At 42.7% G+C, this 17,522-nt stretch overlaps 1 protein-coding gene and 1 long non-coding RNA gene across 2 annotated transcripts in view; one reads left to right on the forward strand and one right to left on the reverse strand.

Annotated features, from left to right (window-relative positions):
* The window catches only part of LOC142467613 (uncharacterized), a 28,586-nt gene that overhangs the window by 1,440 nt on the left and 9,624 nt on the right, over window positions 1-17,522 (forward strand). Inside the window, exon 2 of the long non-coding RNA XR_012788439.1 lies at window positions 5,170-5,217. This is a non-coding gene — a long non-coding RNA (uncharacterized LOC142467613). The remainder of the gene's footprint in view (window positions 1-5,169; window positions 5,218-17,522) is intronic.
* Window positions 8,160-15,986, reverse strand: CDX4 (caudal type homeobox 4). Its single transcript, XM_075573533.1, has 3 exons — window positions 15,259-15,986; window positions 10,901-11,046; window positions 8,160-9,293 (listed from the first exon to the last, which is right to left on the reverse strand). The coding sequence occupies exons 1-3, from the start codon at window positions 15,683-15,685 to the stop codon at window positions 9,087-9,089; spliced, it is 780 nt and encodes a 259-aa protein (XP_075429648.1). The 5' UTR covers window positions 15,686-15,986; the 3' UTR covers window positions 8,160-9,086.

A 17,522-nucleotide genomic window follows, 5' to 3' on the forward strand; every position in this document is an offset into this window, starting at 1 on the left:
GGCGGGCAGGAAGGCGAAGGGCGGCGGGAAGGGGAGGAGGGGGTGGTGGAGGGGGGCAAGGGGTGGAGGAGGGGGGAAGGGTTAGAGGAGGGGGGGGAAGGGTTAGAGGAGGGGGGGGAAGGGTTAGAGGAGGGGGGGAAGGGTTAGAGGAGGGGGGGGGGGGAAGGGTTAGAGGAGGGGGGGGAAGGGGTGGAAGTGTGGGAGGGGAAAGGGGTGGAGGGGAGGGGGGGGGGAGGGGAGCGGAGGGGGGGGGAAAGGGGAGCGGAGGGGGGGAAAGGGGAGCGGAGGGGGGGGGGAAAGGGGAGCGGAGGGGGGAAAGGGGAGGGGGGGGAGGCGGTGGGAAGTTGGGAGGGGAGGCGGTGGGAAGGGAGGCGGTGGGAAGGGGGGGGGCGGTGGGAAGGGGGAGGGGCGGTGGGAAGGGGCGGTGGGAAGGGGGGGGGGGCGGTGGGAAGGGGCGGTGGGAAGGGGGGGGGCGGTGGGAAGGGGGAGGGGAGGCGGTGGGAAGGGGGAGGGGCGGTGGGAAGGGGGGGAGGCGGTGGGAAGGGGGGAGGGGAGGCGGTGGGAAGGGGGGAGGGGAGGCGGTGGGAAGGGGGAGGGGAGGCGGTGGGAAGGGGGGAGGGGAGGCGGTGGACAGGAAGGGGGGCAGTGGACAGGAGGGGGGGGCAGTGGACAGGAGGGGGGGGCAGTGGACAGGAGGGGGGGGGCAGTGGACAGGAGGGGGGGCCAGTGGACAGGAGGGGGGGGGCAGTGGACAGGAGGGGGGGGCAGTGGACAGGAGGGGGGGCCAGTGGACAGGAGGGGGGGGCAGTGGACAGGAGGGGGGGGGGCAGTGGACAGGAGGGGGGGGGCAGTGGACAGGAGGGGGGGGGGGCAGTGGACAGGAGGGGGGGGCAGTGGACAGGAGGGGGGGGGCAGTGGACAGGAGAGGGGGGCAGTGGACAGGAGGGGGGGGCAGTGGACAGGATGGGGGGGGCAGTGGACAGGAGGGGAGGGGGCAGTGGACAGGAGGGGGGGGCAGTGGACAGGAGGGGGGGGCAGTGGACAGGAGGGGGGGGGGGGCAGTGGACAGGAGGGGGGGGGGCAGTGGACAGGAGGAGGGGGCAGTGGACAGGAGGGGGGGGCAGTGGACAGGAGGGGGGGCGGGGGGCAGTGGACAGGAGGGGGGGCGGGGGGCAGTGGACAGGAGGGGGGGGGGGCAGTGGACAGGAGGGGGGCAGTGGACAGGAGGGGGGGCAGTAGACAGGAGGGGGGGGGCAGTGGACAGGAGAGGGGGGGCAGTGGACAGGCGAGGGGGGGCAGTGGACAGGAGAGGGGGGGCAGTGGACAGGAGGGGGGGGGCTGTGGACAGGAGAGGGGGGGCAGTGGACAGGAGAGGGGGGGGCAGTGGACAGGAGAGGGGGGGCAGTGGACAGGAGAGGGGGGGCAGTGGACAGGAGGGGGGGGCAGTGGACAGGAGGGGGGGCAGTGGACAGGAGGGGTGGGGCAGTGGACAGGAGGGGGGGGGCAGTGGACAGGAGGGGTGGGGCAGTGGACAGGAGGGGGGGGGCAGTGGACAGGAGGGGGGGGGCAGTGGACAGGAGGGGGGGGCAGTGGACAGGAGGGGGGGCAGTGGACAGGAGGGGGGGCAGTGACACACACACACACACACACGTCTCAGTCCCGTGATGCGCCCTTTCTCAGTTCTGTGCGGCGGCGGCGCTGCAGGTGGGGGGGAGGTGGGAGAGCAACACACGCGACACCTACCTGTACTTCCGGCCGCCGCCATCTTCTCACTCGGCGCCGCGAGGGAGGAAGGGGGTCCGCCATCTTACGCGCCGCGTGGCAGCCTGTTCCCCCGCCGGGGAGGGAGGTGAGTGTAGCGGGAGGGAGTGGTGTGTAGCGGGAGGGAGTGGTGTGTAGCGGGAGGGAATGGAGCGGGAGGGTGGTGAGTGGAGCGGGAGGGAGTGGAGCGGCAGGGAATGGAGCGCGAGGGAGGAAGGGGGTCCGCCATCTTAGGCGCCGCGTGGCAGCCTGCCTGTTCCCCCGCCGGGGAGGGAATGGAGCGGGAGGGAGTGGTGTGTAGCGGGAGCTACACTGTGTGAGGTAGCGGGATAGGGGGAGGGACATTGGTGGCATGGTGTAGCGGGGTAGGGGGCCTCGCGGTCTGGTTGCGGTAGGGAGCTGTGTGAGGTGCAGGAGATGAGGCGTGCTGTGCGGTTCGCGGGAGCTACACTGTGTGAGGTAGCGGGATAGGGGGAGGGACATCGTTGCCATGGTGTGTGAGTGGAGGCCGCGGCCTCGCGGTCCGGTTGCGGGAGGGAGATGTGTGGCGTGGAGGGGAGGGGGGGTTTGAAGAGGCAGTCTGCAGTGTTTGGTGTTGTGTGAATGTGTGTGTGTGCTGTGTTTGTGCGTTGTGTGTAGATTCTGTAACTGATTCGGCAGTCTGTGGTAGCAGACGTGAAGGTTTTGATAGCTGTGAAGCGTGGCCCCAGAGCAGGTTGAGGATTAGAGGATTAGGTGTTGCAAAAGCAAAGCGTTCCCAAAACTCAGTGAGGGGTGGGACAGTGTGGAAGTATTAGGGCATTGGTGTTGGACGCAGGCCAATGAGAGGTGTGCGGGGGCGGGCATTGGACGCAGGCCAATGAGAGTCAGTGAGGGGTGGGACGCAGGCCAATGAGAGGTGTGCGGGGGCGGGCATTGGACGCAGGCCAATGAGAGTCAGTGAGGGGTGGGACGCAGGCCAATGAGAGGTGTGCGGGGGCGGGCATTGGACGCAGGCCAATGAGAGTCAGTGAGGGGTGGGACAGTGTGGCATTGGTGTTGGACGTAGGCCAATGAGAGGTGTGCGGGGGCGGGCATGGCCTGAGCCGGAGTGACAGGCCCAAGGTCCAATGCGATTGACCCTTGGGACGCAGACATACAGTGATTTCACAAATATATAGTAGATAAATTCATACAATGTTTAAAAATCTGAGTTTCTCTTTTAGTTAAAGTATAATTAAGTGATATTGTGAATTTAAAACTGTTCATGTGTGTCTACGTGAAAATTAATAATATTTTCAAAATACAGCTGGTATCTATGATATAGTCACTTTTACATGTGTGCTAATGAATTACATTTTTTAATCTGAACCCGGGTATTGCTGAAGATGAAAGCTAGTTATGAACTCCAGTACTTAACTTGACCTGTTCATCATCCTCCCCTTTTTATGGCAGCGTTGTCACAATTTATCTAGTTTGTAGATAAAGAAATACTGTATGTTTGTTTTCTTAGACATATTTTTCTGGACGATTCTGAGACAAAGCTGTTGGGTCAATCTTGAAAAGCAAATATTTGCCATAGCACACAAATATGTTTGAGCTGCAGCAAATGGTATTAATAACATGCAACATTTAAAAGGTGCTTCACTATTTAGTGCTAAAAATCTGGTCCTCGTTTGGCAATTGTTTTTTTTATATGTGATTAACACAGGTGTCGTTATAAATAAATCATGAATTTTATTATTATTATAATGATTGGAATCCCCCCGTATGTCCCATTTGAACATCTTGATCTTGAAATATTAATTGTTACCCGATTAATAGTAATTTCCCATTCTGAAGCCTTACTTTAAAGCTGCAGTCCATGCAATATCCTACGTGTGTTTTTTGTTAAAATAAATCAGTGATGTACGATGAGAAAATACTTGTAGCATTTAAAGAAACAAAAAAAAACAACAACTCTGAATTACATTTTTAATGTAATAAAAAATGCTTGTTATATTATGCTTCTGTAACGGGTTCCCCCCCCAATCTCACATTGGCCCGGGTACTCTAGCAACCAACCCCCATTACGTGTTTGTGTTTGGTGGTGCACCTGCAGGCAACAGGACTCCTGAGTCTCCCGCTTGATGTTATTAGGGGATTTCCAGCAGGACAGGTAGCTGAGGTAGTGGGTGCGAGTTCAACTTACATCATGTGCAGCGCCTCCACCTCATCAGGATCTGTGCTTCCGCAGGGAGATGGTCCTGGTGAGGAACTCCTTCTTGGTGGTGCCATCCACTGCTGAGTAATTTCACACTCACACAGTGGGGGTTTCATTAACAAGGTCATCTTTATTGTAGACGGTGATGTAGCAGACTGCCCCATGCAGCTGCCGGCTCTAGCCGCACATCTCTCCGTGCTGTCCCTTCGCCAGGTACGCCCTTCCAAATTGAAGTGGGATTCCCTCTTCTCCTAGGGAGATCCTCTCTGTGCCAAGTCCCTGGACACAGAGTGGCTTGACAGGCCGATTGGTCAACCTGGACCGCTAGTTACTTCACTAGGGTCACAAAGTGTTCCTACAATCCCTTATGCAGGAAAATACAACTTCCCAACAAACTTCCACAGCTGCTAGAACAACTGTAACTAACTGTGTTGTGCCTTATATACTTCAGGAGGCAGGCGCATCCCTGATGTCACTATCCAGGGACTCAGAGCATACAGCCACTCCCCTCCTTACATAGGGCACCCCACCATGGTGTGAGGGAAAACCTCCATAACTACTGCTGGCATACCCGTACTTATCAGGACTTACTGCCAACAGAGAGGAAAGAAATATACCATTATTATGCATGGCTATACTTTTATAGCAACCATTTACAAAGTCACATCCCCTTCCTCTTCTGAGACAGGCTCTGGCACACTCCCTTTTGCCCTCTTTCTAGCAGTGTGCCAATTGTATCTAGTGCCTGCCTGGTCACATGATCTTCCACACAGAACTTTGCATCTTGGGTAATCTTCTGCAGCCCTAACAGTGATATAAAGAACTCCTGAGCCGAATCTGCAGTGATCGATTACAGGAGAACGGATCGATTGTCAATTTAGCTAATCGCTTGTCAATGTGCAGATTGTATTGATGCACATATTAAATGGGATTTTTTTTTTTTAACGGCAGCTTGAACTGCAGCTTTAAGCTAAGTTTCACATGGCATAATATTGTTCTGGCTTTGACCAGTGGCATTCTGTCCCCTGACAAATCATACAACACGTACCTTGTAAATGTGAGGTGTTTATTTACCAAATAAAGTTTCATTCGTTTACCCTTTATGGTTTTGACAATTAATGACATTTTATCTGAGCTCCCTAATGTGAGGTATATGCAGTAATATTCCATTTACAACAAAGTATGGTGATTATATATGTTCTCTTAATATTCTCTTGTCTTTATAGGTAAAGTCTCAGTCTGCTATGTCCTACTTCCACGACTTCTTCCTTGTGGTAAGTGTTTCTACTCTGCATATTGTGGAAGGTTGTGCACAGTGCACTCGAATAATAAACCTATGAGGTTTTGAAAACTATACACCAGGGGTCCCCAATGTCTTAGTGCCCAAGGACATTTGAGAGTTCAGGAGTGAGTGGCGGGCACCAGCCAATTCATTCACTCGCGCACACATAAAATACACTTACCTCTCTCTCCCACACGCCCCCACCTCTCTCCCCCCACCTCTCTCTCTTCCCATCATCTCTCTCCCCCGCATGACTCTGGTGCCGCGCCAAATAGCCCAACATCTGGCTCGGGGGGCGGTGCTAATGCCAGAGGTCGGGCCCGCTAAATGGGGGTGAAAGAGACCAGGTCCCCTGCAAGGGGGAGAGCAGTTGTCCCGGCTCTCCCCTCCTGTGGGCAGTCCCTGGCGGGCACACAGAAAAGGCTTGGTGCGTGTCATGGTTCCCCCTGGCACTGCGTTGGAGACTGCTGCTGTACACTATAATTTCCTCTAGGAAAAAGTTGACTGTCCACTAAAAGGTATTCAAGCCTAAATCGAATCTGGTTTTCTCCAGGACCAATACGGCTACTAGAGTTTTGAACAATACAAAAATGAATTAATGGATGAAACTGAACTTCGATATTATTCTTAAAATACTGCTTTGTCATTACACCCAGAAGCATCCTTAGATGTGTGATATCCCGTGGGGTAACTATATATATTCAATTTCTGCCAAAATTATCCTGTGTTTGGAATAAGGCACCGTCACTTAGTCAGGTCACCCAAAAAACACAAGGAAAGACCCTGGCACTAAAAGATTGGAAGCAAGTAGCTTTTCATAAGAGGTTCCGCAAATTTGCACAGCTTTGTGAAAAACAAAGATCACAGAAAGTTATTCAGGATCATTAGGGTTAATGATCTTAAAGGTTTTATTCCATTTGGTTTAGACTTTAACCTTTGTACATTTCTGTAGATACAAACCGAGATACACATCTTCTTCTGTGTACTTAGAAACCTGTGGATGGAATCATAGCAACCTTTAGGGACATAATTCCAGTGCACTAGATAACACGGATTCACATCTTCAAAGTCATCAATTAGTTGTCTTGTACTTGATAACGTAAACTAGATAAATCCTCCAGCTATCTTCTGTCTATTTTACCTCCAAAATCGTTCAAATAATTTCTCTAAAAGGCCCATATTCACTAAAAGGTGCTATGCTTAGCACGCCAGACTCCCATTTAGTATGGGCCTAAATTAGGAGAGTTAAATGAATACAAGTACTTTTTATTTTGGGGTTTCTATTCTTATTTTGTATAGTCTTTAGTTATTTGAAAATTGTGGGTGCTTCCAATTGGAGAAATATTTGCAGCTAAATTATTTCTTTACAAAAGGGGCATGCACAAACTACTTCCTTAGTGAGTAGTTAACATTTACTACTTATTTGAATCCTATGATGGAGTAGTGTCCTGATCAATTTAACATCTAAATTGCAGACAGTTAAGGTACATTATAATGTGTTTTTTTTTTAACTCTGTAATGCTCTCATACCCCAAGCCTGTTTCATTATTTTACTGTATGTGACCACATTATTTCTTTAGGTAGACTGCTTTATTATTTCATATTTTGGCAGGCATATTTATTTTGGTAAAAAAGCTAAAAAAAAAAAAGAATACGATTGTGATACAAGGGATAATGCAAATTAAAGTAGTTATACGAATACGACTCTTGGCAAAGGTGCTGCTCTCAGACAACGAGCTCCCCCGTTCAAAAATAGTTTTCTTAGATATGCTGAAGCGCAATTGCTCCATGGTATATGTAAAAAATAAATCGTAATATTGTGTAACTCTGTTAAATATAACTTAAATGTGAAGTAATGTTTAGTGATAAACTCACAAATTCTGTGTAAAAATTTAGCCCTTTGGTGTAAATGGGGGCTACTATTTGATATTTTAGCAGGCATATTTATTTTGGTAGACTCCTATATTGCTACTTCTCCCACGGGTGCTTTGTGTATGCCCTACTGCAGTATACTACGGGTGCGTTGTGTATGCCCTACTGCAGTATACTACGGGTACGTTTTGTAAGCCCAGCTGCAGTGTATCACAGGTGCGTTGTGTATACCCTACTGCAGTGTATCACGGGTGCGTTGTGTATGCCCTGCTGCAGTGTATCACGGGTGCGTTGTGTATGCCCTGCTGCAGTGTATCACGGGTTGCAATAACGGCGGTTACATCTGTATGTCTCGAGTTTAGCACTGTGCAACTAAACATACTTGGGGCTAGTTAGGAGCCAATATATACCTTTCTTATTAACAAATGGTACAGCAATTCCACAGATGCATCAATAAAGCCTTAATTATAAGGCAGTTATTAGATAAATCAGAAGGGTAGTAATTTCCACTTGTTACTTTATATCAGTATACCTTTTCAGTAGGGAGAAGGAGGGGCTCAGTGAGTAAAGACACTGACTGGCACTGAGTTTGAAGCAGGGGAGCTTAGGCAAGTCACTTTACCTCCCTGTGAATCAGGCACAAAAAAATAGATTGTAAGCTCTACGGGGCAGGGACCCGTGCCTGCAAAATGTCTCTGTAAAGCGCTACGTAAAAAACTAGCAGCGCTATACAAGAACATGCTATTATTAGTTGAGATTTATTAAGCCCAACCACGGATTATTTTTTCTGTTCTTCTATTGATTGTATAAACTATGCTAATTGTTTTTTAAACTGTTTTTATTTAGCATGTTTTGTCCACAAAGGAATTGTGGCACACGTTATAATCCTTACATTTAAGAAACATGCCTATAGCCAGTGTTTGGCAACTGATAAAATCATGTAGGTTGTAATATAGAGATATGAATAAAGACAAATCACAAGCCATACATGTATCATACTATCGCCATGATAATACGTGAAATCAAGATAGCAGCTCAGTAATATACAGCACTGTAGCGTGATAACAGAAATTACCATTTTATTTAACTACATAGAAAGAGAAGAGCAAAGTCCTTGTTTTATAGCATATGATTTGAAACTGCAGTTTGTTTGTTTTTTTACAATGAGTGGCATAGTGTTGAACATACTAAATCTAATTGTTTACACAAAATGTTCAAGTTGCTTTGTGTTTTGTCTGTGAATTTGTTTACAAACAGTCCATGTAATAGCAAAATCACATACACGTTAAGGCAGGGGCAACTCCAGTCCTCAAAAGGCCATCAATAGGTCAGGGTTTCAGGCTATCTCTGCTTCAGCGTAGGTGGCTCAAGTCAAAGACTGCACCACCAGTGCTGAAGCAGGGATATTCTGAAAACCTGGCCTGTTGGTGGCCCTTGAGGACTGGAGTTGCCCGCCCCTGCGTTATGGTCAGACACCAGTCATCATCCCAAGATACACGCGTGTACTTTTCATTTTGTTACAAAACAAAATACTAGTATGGAATTGAGAAATAGCTATCGAACGTTTGTGGTGTAGTAACTTAAACATGTGCGTATAAAAACAGCTTCAAAAGTCATAATACATATTTTGGGACAGGTTGAGGGTTTTGCAGGTTTACTCCGTGGGGGTCATACTCATGCCTTCAGCCCCAGGTTGCCTTCCATTGTCATAGCTTGACCTCGCAAAACAATGACTTAAATATAATACACCAGAGGACTGTCTTCATATTTTGCACACGCACTGAATTGCTTGATTCATATCCACAGGGTCAGCGTGGAGCAACTTCTTGAGTATCCAAAAGTCACGTCCTAAATTGCAGTCTTTTGTTTAAACCAAACCCCAGTGCTAGTAATGGCTTTCCCGATGACAAACATTTCTTTCATGCTGACATTTTCCAAGGAATGTGATTGTAGAACCGTTTGCCTCCATGTTTTAGTTTGGCTTGTAGGTCACTGGGATACGGCAACCTGCGGCAAGTTGCCTATTGGCTGCAATTCATTCATTGCATGTGGTTGTGGGTATAAACCACCAGACATGTCTGCTGGACTGACTGACCCACAGTCACTCTGAACAGAGCCCATGCTACCATCAAACTGTCCAATTTTCTTGATTAATTTTCTCTCCTTGGCTCGCCGATTCTGGAACCAGATTTTTACCTACAACAATGAAATCAAAGACGCATTTTTTAATATTTTATTTAAGTGCTCGGTGATAAGTGGCGACAACGTTTAGCAGTTTCAAGGGCTATAAGATTATGTATTAAAGGTGCATTATTACTCCTACGCAAAAATAAATATATACATATATATACACACACACACACACACGTGTCAATCAGAAAACCAGCATCAACAGATCATAACAAGAGCCACCAACAGGTCGGACTTTAGGGATATCACTGCTTCAGCACAGGTGGGTCAATCAGTGGCTCAGTCAACAACTGAACCACTGATTGAGCCACGTGTGCTGAAGCAAGTATATCCTTAAAACCTGACCTGTTGGTGGCCCTTGAGGACTGTAGTTGGCCACCCCTGGATTATTAGGTTGGAAGAACTTTAAAAAGAGGTTTTTGGCATGTTTATAAAACTGAATGTACTTCGAAAAAACACCAATAAAGGGATTACGATTGAAATTGGTTTTAAAACTATTTAATTAGGTTATTTCATTAAGGTTAATCATCCACATTGTTTTGCATCAGGAAGAAGTACAGTACTGGGAAATACACAGCCTTGGTTTCAAGTCATGTCTTCATCATTTTATGTTCTTGGGTAGATAATTCTCTGTGTTAAATCTTGGTGACTCAAATATTTTAAACAGTTTACCCTAAAATCTGAGCTATTTCCCTGAAGACTGTTATTAATAGCAGTAGTGGAGTTTCTTATCTCAGGTCCGCTGTTTTTAGCAGTTACATTGGGAAGAGGAGTAGACATGGTTAAAGGTGCAATCTCTCTATATATTTTGTCATAAGAACAGAAATTCACAGCACACTAATAAATATCCCACACAGTGCTTTTTCCCCCTTCTTTTCTCATAGATTATATAATTAATATTTCATCAGTACGCAAGAAAGCCGTTTCTTTGTATGCCAGAATACCTCAGAAAAAGAAAAAAAAATAGGAAGAATGAGCACGACTGTGTTTCAGTTTAAAAAAGGTTCTTATCAGCACTGGTCTGAAATAAATTGCCAACTTTGAGTCACGATATCCTGGCAATATGGAAAAGAAACTCATAATATTTTTCTATAATGTGCTTTTGCTATGTAGAGTGGCTATAGTAGTAGTGTAACATTTGGTCAAATAGAAAAGCTAAGAAATGTGTTAATTAGAGCAAATTACTGGCAACTATTTTCCTTACAGTGGGAACACAAAATCCAAATCTGTTTGGGAGCAAAAACTTAATCAAGCCCCCCTTTAAAGCAACAGTTTGTGCCGCCTGTGGTTTTTTTCTAAGCTTACCTGAACTGGGAGGAGGGGGGAGGGGTGTCCCCCGGAGCTGATCCGTGATCTACCGACCTTTAGGGTCCACCTGTTCTCGATCGCCAAGCAGGTTTTTCCACCTGGCAAACCCCGCAGCCATATTTATACTTTTTTGTGTGTCAAACCCAGCACAAAATAACTAGAAATACCTCGGGAATCGGGGGTTAGTCCCCGGTGGTGGTCAGGAGACTAAGTAGTTCAGGTAAACTTAAAAACAAAAATGACAATTTTCTGATCTAGCCTGAATTGTGCCCATAGTTTAGAAAAGCAAACTGTAACCCGTGTACCTGTCTGTCCGACAGACCCAAACTCTGTGCAATTTCTGACTTCCTTCTGATACTGATGTATCTGTTGGATAGGAATTCTTTCTCAAGTTCCAGTCTTTGATGGTCTGTATATACCACTCTGTATTTTTCCTTTGTCCTGGTCTTTCCTAGTAAGTGCAGAAGACAAATTAAGGATAATGTTACAGGTTATACTTTTAATTGGCTTGAATAAAATGCATTTAAATAAAATTAGCACAGGGAAACAATTCCTACCGCAAAGGTGTTCAGTCAGTCATTTAAATGGTTGTTTTTATCATTTGCTACATATCTTGTATACATATATTGATCTATAATTGAGATATCTGACCAGAGTCTCTGAGTTATGTAGATTTTGGAGATACATATAATTCTTGTGTATGTAACTAAATAGAATTATTATGTAATCAATATTTAAAGAAAGGTTAATGTGCAGCAACTATAAGCAGGTTTACAGGTGTGAATGTATTTACATTTCACTAATTATTTGTCTAACTCGTATAGGGCTGAACATATTTGAATAAACCAATATAAAATGACAATATTGAAATCAATGGCATGTTAATATTTTGGAATTACAGCAATTTCAATTAATGTAATTGCACAATTTAAATCGTTCAATGCTTCTGTATTTCACTTGTTGTCTGCCTAGAACACTGTCCTAAATGGATTGGGAAGATTTCTTTTGTTTTTGGAAAAGCAAAATCCCTCTGATCTTCCCAGGTTGTTTTTGATCTATGTTTTAGGGACAAACTGTAAAACAAAGACCCTTGGAAAGTGGTTCTCTAAACTCAATTGAGGTGTTAACACTTAAGCACACGCCATACAAAGCAGCTACAAGGAGATCTTATCATGAAACTCTTGCACATTCAGGAACACAAACCAATTGGTTTGGAATTTACAAGCCCTAAACAAATGTCAGGTTTCCTTTCATCTTCACAGAAAGGGAAGGGGTGAAAATTAAATAATCCACCATTCCAGGGAATATCTCTTTTTTCTGCTTTGTTTTTTTTTTATAGAGTATTTAGAAAACATTTACCCTAAATTTGCATCCAAAAACAACATAAGAAGTTTGTTTTTTTAAATTGTATGTTTCAATAAAGTAGTTTGCTGTAAAACAAAGGTTTTTTTTGCTAAATAATTTGCCACACACATTGCAACGTGTTATTTATGGGCAAATAAGAAATAGTAGTTACGCATTTAATGCATTAACTTTGTTATGGTGACTTCACTGCTAAAAAGGATGTATGCTGCATTGCAAGGCAAACACTATGAACATTAAACAGGGTTAAATAACATAACGGTCATCACTTTTACAAGCTATTACTGTATAAATGATTCTTAACTGTTACAACTTGGCGGCCTGTAGTATTGTATCATTTAATAATTACTGCAGCTTTTCATGTTTTTTTAGCGATGTATAAGACTAGTATTTTTTACGCACTCATATTACAAATAAATTGTTCTTTTTACTGCAAGCTTTAACAGTGCTGCATTTTCCCGCTGCAAAATAACCAATTGAAATAATGATGTTGCCTTATGACTGTTATGCTAAAACCACCTATGTCTATTCTTAAATAAAATAAATAAATAATAAACCTCTTATGTTTTACAAGTGATAGCAGTTATCGCCTCATTTGAAGATTTAATGAGGCTATTGACTTAGCAGGGAACCTGTAAAAATCGTAGTTAAAATGAACCAGAGTTTCTCCTAGGATTTGCAATCTTTGTCAATACAGTTAGGATTAGATGGAATAGAGGGGATGAAACAGCCGACCCATAGGTTATAAAAGTCCTCTTTTATTTGGTGTGAAAATCGGCACCCTTTCAGTATAACTTTGGAGAAAGGGGGGTGGGTAGGAAAAAGTAAAAGCTGCATATCAAAGCGAAAGGGAAAGAAGTGTGAAAGGGGCTTTCTACCTCAATATGACAGAAAGGCCTCAAAACCCCAGACCAGAAAAATTATATTTACAGCTCCTTTCTACAGAGACTGAATTAGCATGAGAATCCAGTTTATAGTTTATATCTAGAAACCTTTTATTATTATTTTTTAGGCGACCGTTATCATTTGTCTGCTCAATTTTTCTGTTCTACATGTGTGATTTGTCCATGTAAAATACAAATGGCCTCTTTTTTACATATGTGGTTATGTCGCCTGAACTCATTGTAAAACAGTTAATATCAGCCTTTTCATACACTAAATAATTAGAGAACAAGCCCCAGTACCGTTCAGTACTCGTATCTGATTAAACTATGATAACAAATTAAATAAATCAGGATGGCGTTCCTTAGTATATGGTATTTTCCCAGTGACTAGTTGTGTTGTTCCATTGTTACATGTTGCTCACTTTTCCTGAGGAAGGCAGCGGATGTGTGATATTATGTGGCACCAGTTGGTAGAACCACAGAATTTTTAAATACAGGTGCATATTTTAAGCTAAAAAATGCACTGACGACCTGAAAATGTATGAGACAATTTTAATGTCCGCATTGTTAAACAGGTTTATGATTATATGTCAAATATTAAATATATTTACAACTGTCTTATTGACTAAATATATTATCATGTAAACTTATAAACTATTTACTACATTTTAAGCATCTGTAATCCAACCAACTTTGTTTATCACTAGCATAACTCTGTTTGAAGCTGTATAGATACTGCTAAGATTACTTAACACACAGACTTTTCTCCTTGCGTCTTGATTGAGCACATTCTCTTTCTGTTTTATTTTATTGCCGTTTTGATACACTTTGAAAATGTTGATATTTCAATGCATACCATTAAGTTCACAGACTGTAATTGATATGGCAAAGTGTCTGTTTTCAATATATGTATGTATTTATATCTTTATTTATATAGTGCCGTTAATGTACATAGATAGCGCTTTACAGCAGTAATACACACGACAAGCATATAAATAACAAATAATATACATAACACATAAAGGGGAGAAGCGCTTCAGACATAAAAGTAACATTTAGGAAAAGGAGTCCATGCTCCCAAGAGCTTACAATCTAATTGTGATGGTCTACAATACAATGGTTCATTATGGTAATTATTGTATGACCTAATAAATTCTATAATTTAGAATGATTAATATACACTAATCTATATGTACAGTTACAGGATGTCTCAGATGCAAAATGGGGTGAAAATCCTCACATTCGCATCATTGTATAGAGCTGCTTAGTGCTGCAAATCCTTCATTTACCCTTTCCTCTGTGTAGTTACATTTGATTACACCCCTTAATATGTATATAAAGTTCTCCAATATTAACATTATTGGAAACATTTCAATCTAAAATTTTTGTGTCAAATCTGTTTGTACTACCATGTATTTATAAAAAAAATAAAATACATTTGTTTTTATGCTATACTAGGAAATCAATTGTTTATGGCTGTTTATTCGTTCTTATGATACGTTCAAAAATCAAAATCAGTCTTTAATTGAACATGGCATGTTCAGTAACTGTTTCTAATTTCATTCCAACAAAAGTTGAGAACAAAGAATTTGATAAATGTTATATTTGGTAAACCGTAGTAGTCAAATTGTGGATTGTATGTAACAAGCTGCATTTTTTTTTACAGCAAATTAAATCTGTTCCGAGTCAAATGAAAAAACTGCTTCCGTTTTGATGTTTCAGCGTGTCCTTCAGTAGCTTCTTAATAGGCTAAAATAATTCTCTCTTACTTAGCAAAATGCTTATATACAACTGTATGTCGAAACCTTGCTAAATAGGTCATACAAATAAAAAGCAAGAGCTGGAAATGTAACTAAAAGATCATTCGATGCATAGCATTTCCTGCTTCTTCTTTTTTTTGGAATGCTGCATTTTATATTTTATATGTTGTAGGAAGGTGCTGTTTTATTTACTTCATGCAACTGTGCATGCATAATATTCCAAATGATATTTTGTAGCTTACAAGATGTAGTTAGTTCTTAATTGAAGATCACTAAAGAGGAACATCTTGCAGAGCAGTTTTTAGATGCAAACTGTTGGTTACTCTTACGTTCTTTTAAAGCTATTTTGTTGAACTGCTTTGGCCTGTGAAAGAGCAGCAGTCTTAAAAAACAGGCCTCGTACTCTTTAGCCCTAATTGTACATATTAATACACAAAAATAGGTTATTTGTACAAAAAGCTGTCCACTTTTGCTTATTATGTCACTTGCCAGAAAACCATTTAAGCCAATTAATAGGCAACAACCTAGTAAATCCCGTGTTAATAATATAAACTTGGTTTCTATATGCAAATAAAACCGTTGAATTAATTCTATAATAACAGAGTGAAACCAGAAGTGAAAAATAAGCGTTCGTTAGATGTATTTTTTAGAGCTTACCTGTAGAATTTGTGTGCATTGTTTTTCTCATCCAATCATAAGACTGGTGTCTTTGATTGTTGGTAGATATTTGGACTATATTTACTGTATCAAGAGGCATCACCCCAGGTCCAGAATGGTGCATGGAGCTGTAGTCTGGGGAGTCGTAGGTCATCTGCCCAGGAGACATGCTGGACATTGTTGCTGAATTTGTGTTGTAGGGTCCTGGGCCATACCCATTCCATTCTTCCCTTGAGGGTCCGTAGGGAGACCCCCAAGTACCTGAAGACTGTCCATGCCTATCCATGCTTGGTGCATGGTGGTATCCCATATAATCCGAATATGTTGCACCAGACACAAAGTTCTGCATTGGCAGACTACTGTTGGGGCACTTTCTAGATCCGGAATACATGCTGTCTTCTTGATCCATAAAGTAACTGACATACATTATTGTTGTCACTGGAAGGAGGACTTTTTAAGGCATCATTATTCCCTCAACAGTGCAAAATGTTTTTTTTTTCTTCAGTAGTCTTTTGTTGGCCTTTTGAACCAAATCTGTACCTTACCTGATATTTGCACAGTGTTACCGGGAGGTTAGAAGCAATAGTTGCCCAAGGTCTCTTGTGATGTAAGAGCTGCTGCTGCTGCCTGGCTCGAAATTACATTTGCATTCGAATGAAAAGCTAAGCATGTATTCAACTCCACCTTGCTGTTTGTTCTTGTGCTTCCTTTTTCACAGTTCTTTACGCATCCCATTCTCAAGTCCCCTCCCTGAAAGCCATTTTATTTATGTCAGCATAGTGTTAGAAGAGGACTTCTAATTTAAATCTGGGAATGTTTTGAAAGTGAAAATAAACCTTTGTCATGAGTTCTAAACCATACATTTCTAAAAAAAAATAATAATAAAAAAAAGAGATATTGTTCTTAGAACTGTTGTTGTATGTTTTAAAAAGAAAACAAGCAGCAATAATTCGAATTATATTATTGTTGTTTACACACAAAATAAATAATTACATAGGCTAAAATTCATTTGTTGAACAGCTGTTTTTAGGGAAACTTTGTGCACGTTCCCCATGAAATATTCGTCAGTTAAACATTGGCTCATACTTATGTTAATGTCTTTTTTCCTGTGGTTTGTGTTATAAGCGAAATAGAGGTAGATATTACATTTTTTTTAAATTTTCGTTCCCTTCAAAAAAACCAGTAGATTTCCGAAAAGAGCGTAGCTGGTTTCCATACCACCCAATACCGTTGCATATTGACCGCTGGGTATATTAGTTTCTTTATCTGTCGATGGTATTTTATTGCAGATTCATTGATTGTCCCGCAAACTGCTTGAGTGTGGATCCCTGCTCCTGAAGGGAAAGAAATGAAGCAGTTGACTATTTGTTGTAGGGCAATCCTGTAAAATAGGTGCAAACGATAATGATCTCTAGTAGTCTTATGTATGCATTTTCATGCTGAGATCTTTGCGCTTTGGCACAATTCACATGTTCCCTGTGGCTCAGGTAATGAAGGGACTTATGCGTTTATTTGGAAATGACGTGGATATATTGGGAATGACCTTGACTCGGACAGAGAATTCTTTTTTTTCTTAGCCGTTTTTAACGTAATCTGTAAAATATAACGTGATAAGATCAGGGAATAGATTGTTTATATAGAGTAATTCTACAGACAATCTTGGAGTTAAAGCACTTTCCTGTGAAGTGGAAGACTGTTTTGAGACATGGTTCCAGAGGTCTGTGGCCAAAGGTCCAGGATAATAAATCAATATCTGCAGTGTTCGATATGACATATGACTTATTTTTGAACTTGTGCTACCTGGGCATATAACACTGTCCACACAAGTAATCACTCCTACAAAGATCTTACAGTCGTTTCATTAATTTATTTTTTGGAGCCAAACTACTAAAGTGACTTACTCACTGTCATAATGGCCAGACAATGAGACTCATTGAAAGCTAGTGTCATTACAACCAAGTTACTCTTTTTCCTATTAAAAACATTTTCTTATATGTGGTGCATTTGTTCAAAACCATTGTTAAGCATGAATTGTAAGTATGGCACTTGCTAAATAAGGAGCTTAGGCTGTCCTGGGAAGACAAAGAGGATGTTATCATCTTCACACTATAGAAGGCTAATTGAAGAAATGAATAGGTCCAACAAGAGAATGGTTGAGATTACTTTATATGACCTTATCTCTGACTGAATACACACAAAATAAATACTGTGAGTGAAGTATCAAGGCAAATTAGGAGCTAAACTGAAGCAAATTGCATCATTTT

The sequence above is a fragment of the Ascaphus truei genome, chromosome 16, assembly GCF_040206685.1.
Source record: "Ascaphus truei isolate aAscTru1 chromosome 16, aAscTru1.hap1, whole genome shotgun sequence".
Taxonomy (NCBI): Eukaryota; Metazoa; Chordata; class Amphibia; order Anura; family Ascaphidae; genus Ascaphus; species Ascaphus truei.

What these genes read in the sequence shown, in the direction of transcription:
- CDX4 (XM_075573533.1), bottom strand. Translation starts at nt 15,685, where the DNA reads ATGTATGTCAGTTACTTTATGGATCAAGAAGACAGCATGTATTCCGGA. An exon ending in AATGCACACAAATTCTACAG is followed by an intron (nt 11,047 to 15,258) that starts GTAAGCTCTAAA and finishes TGCACTTACTAG; the next exon opens with GAAAGACCAGGACAAAGGAA. An exon ending in TGGGTCTGTCGGACAGACAG is followed by an intron (nt 9,294 to 10,900) that starts GTACACGGGTTA and finishes TCATTGTTGTAG; the next exon opens with GTAAAAATCTGGTTCCAGAA.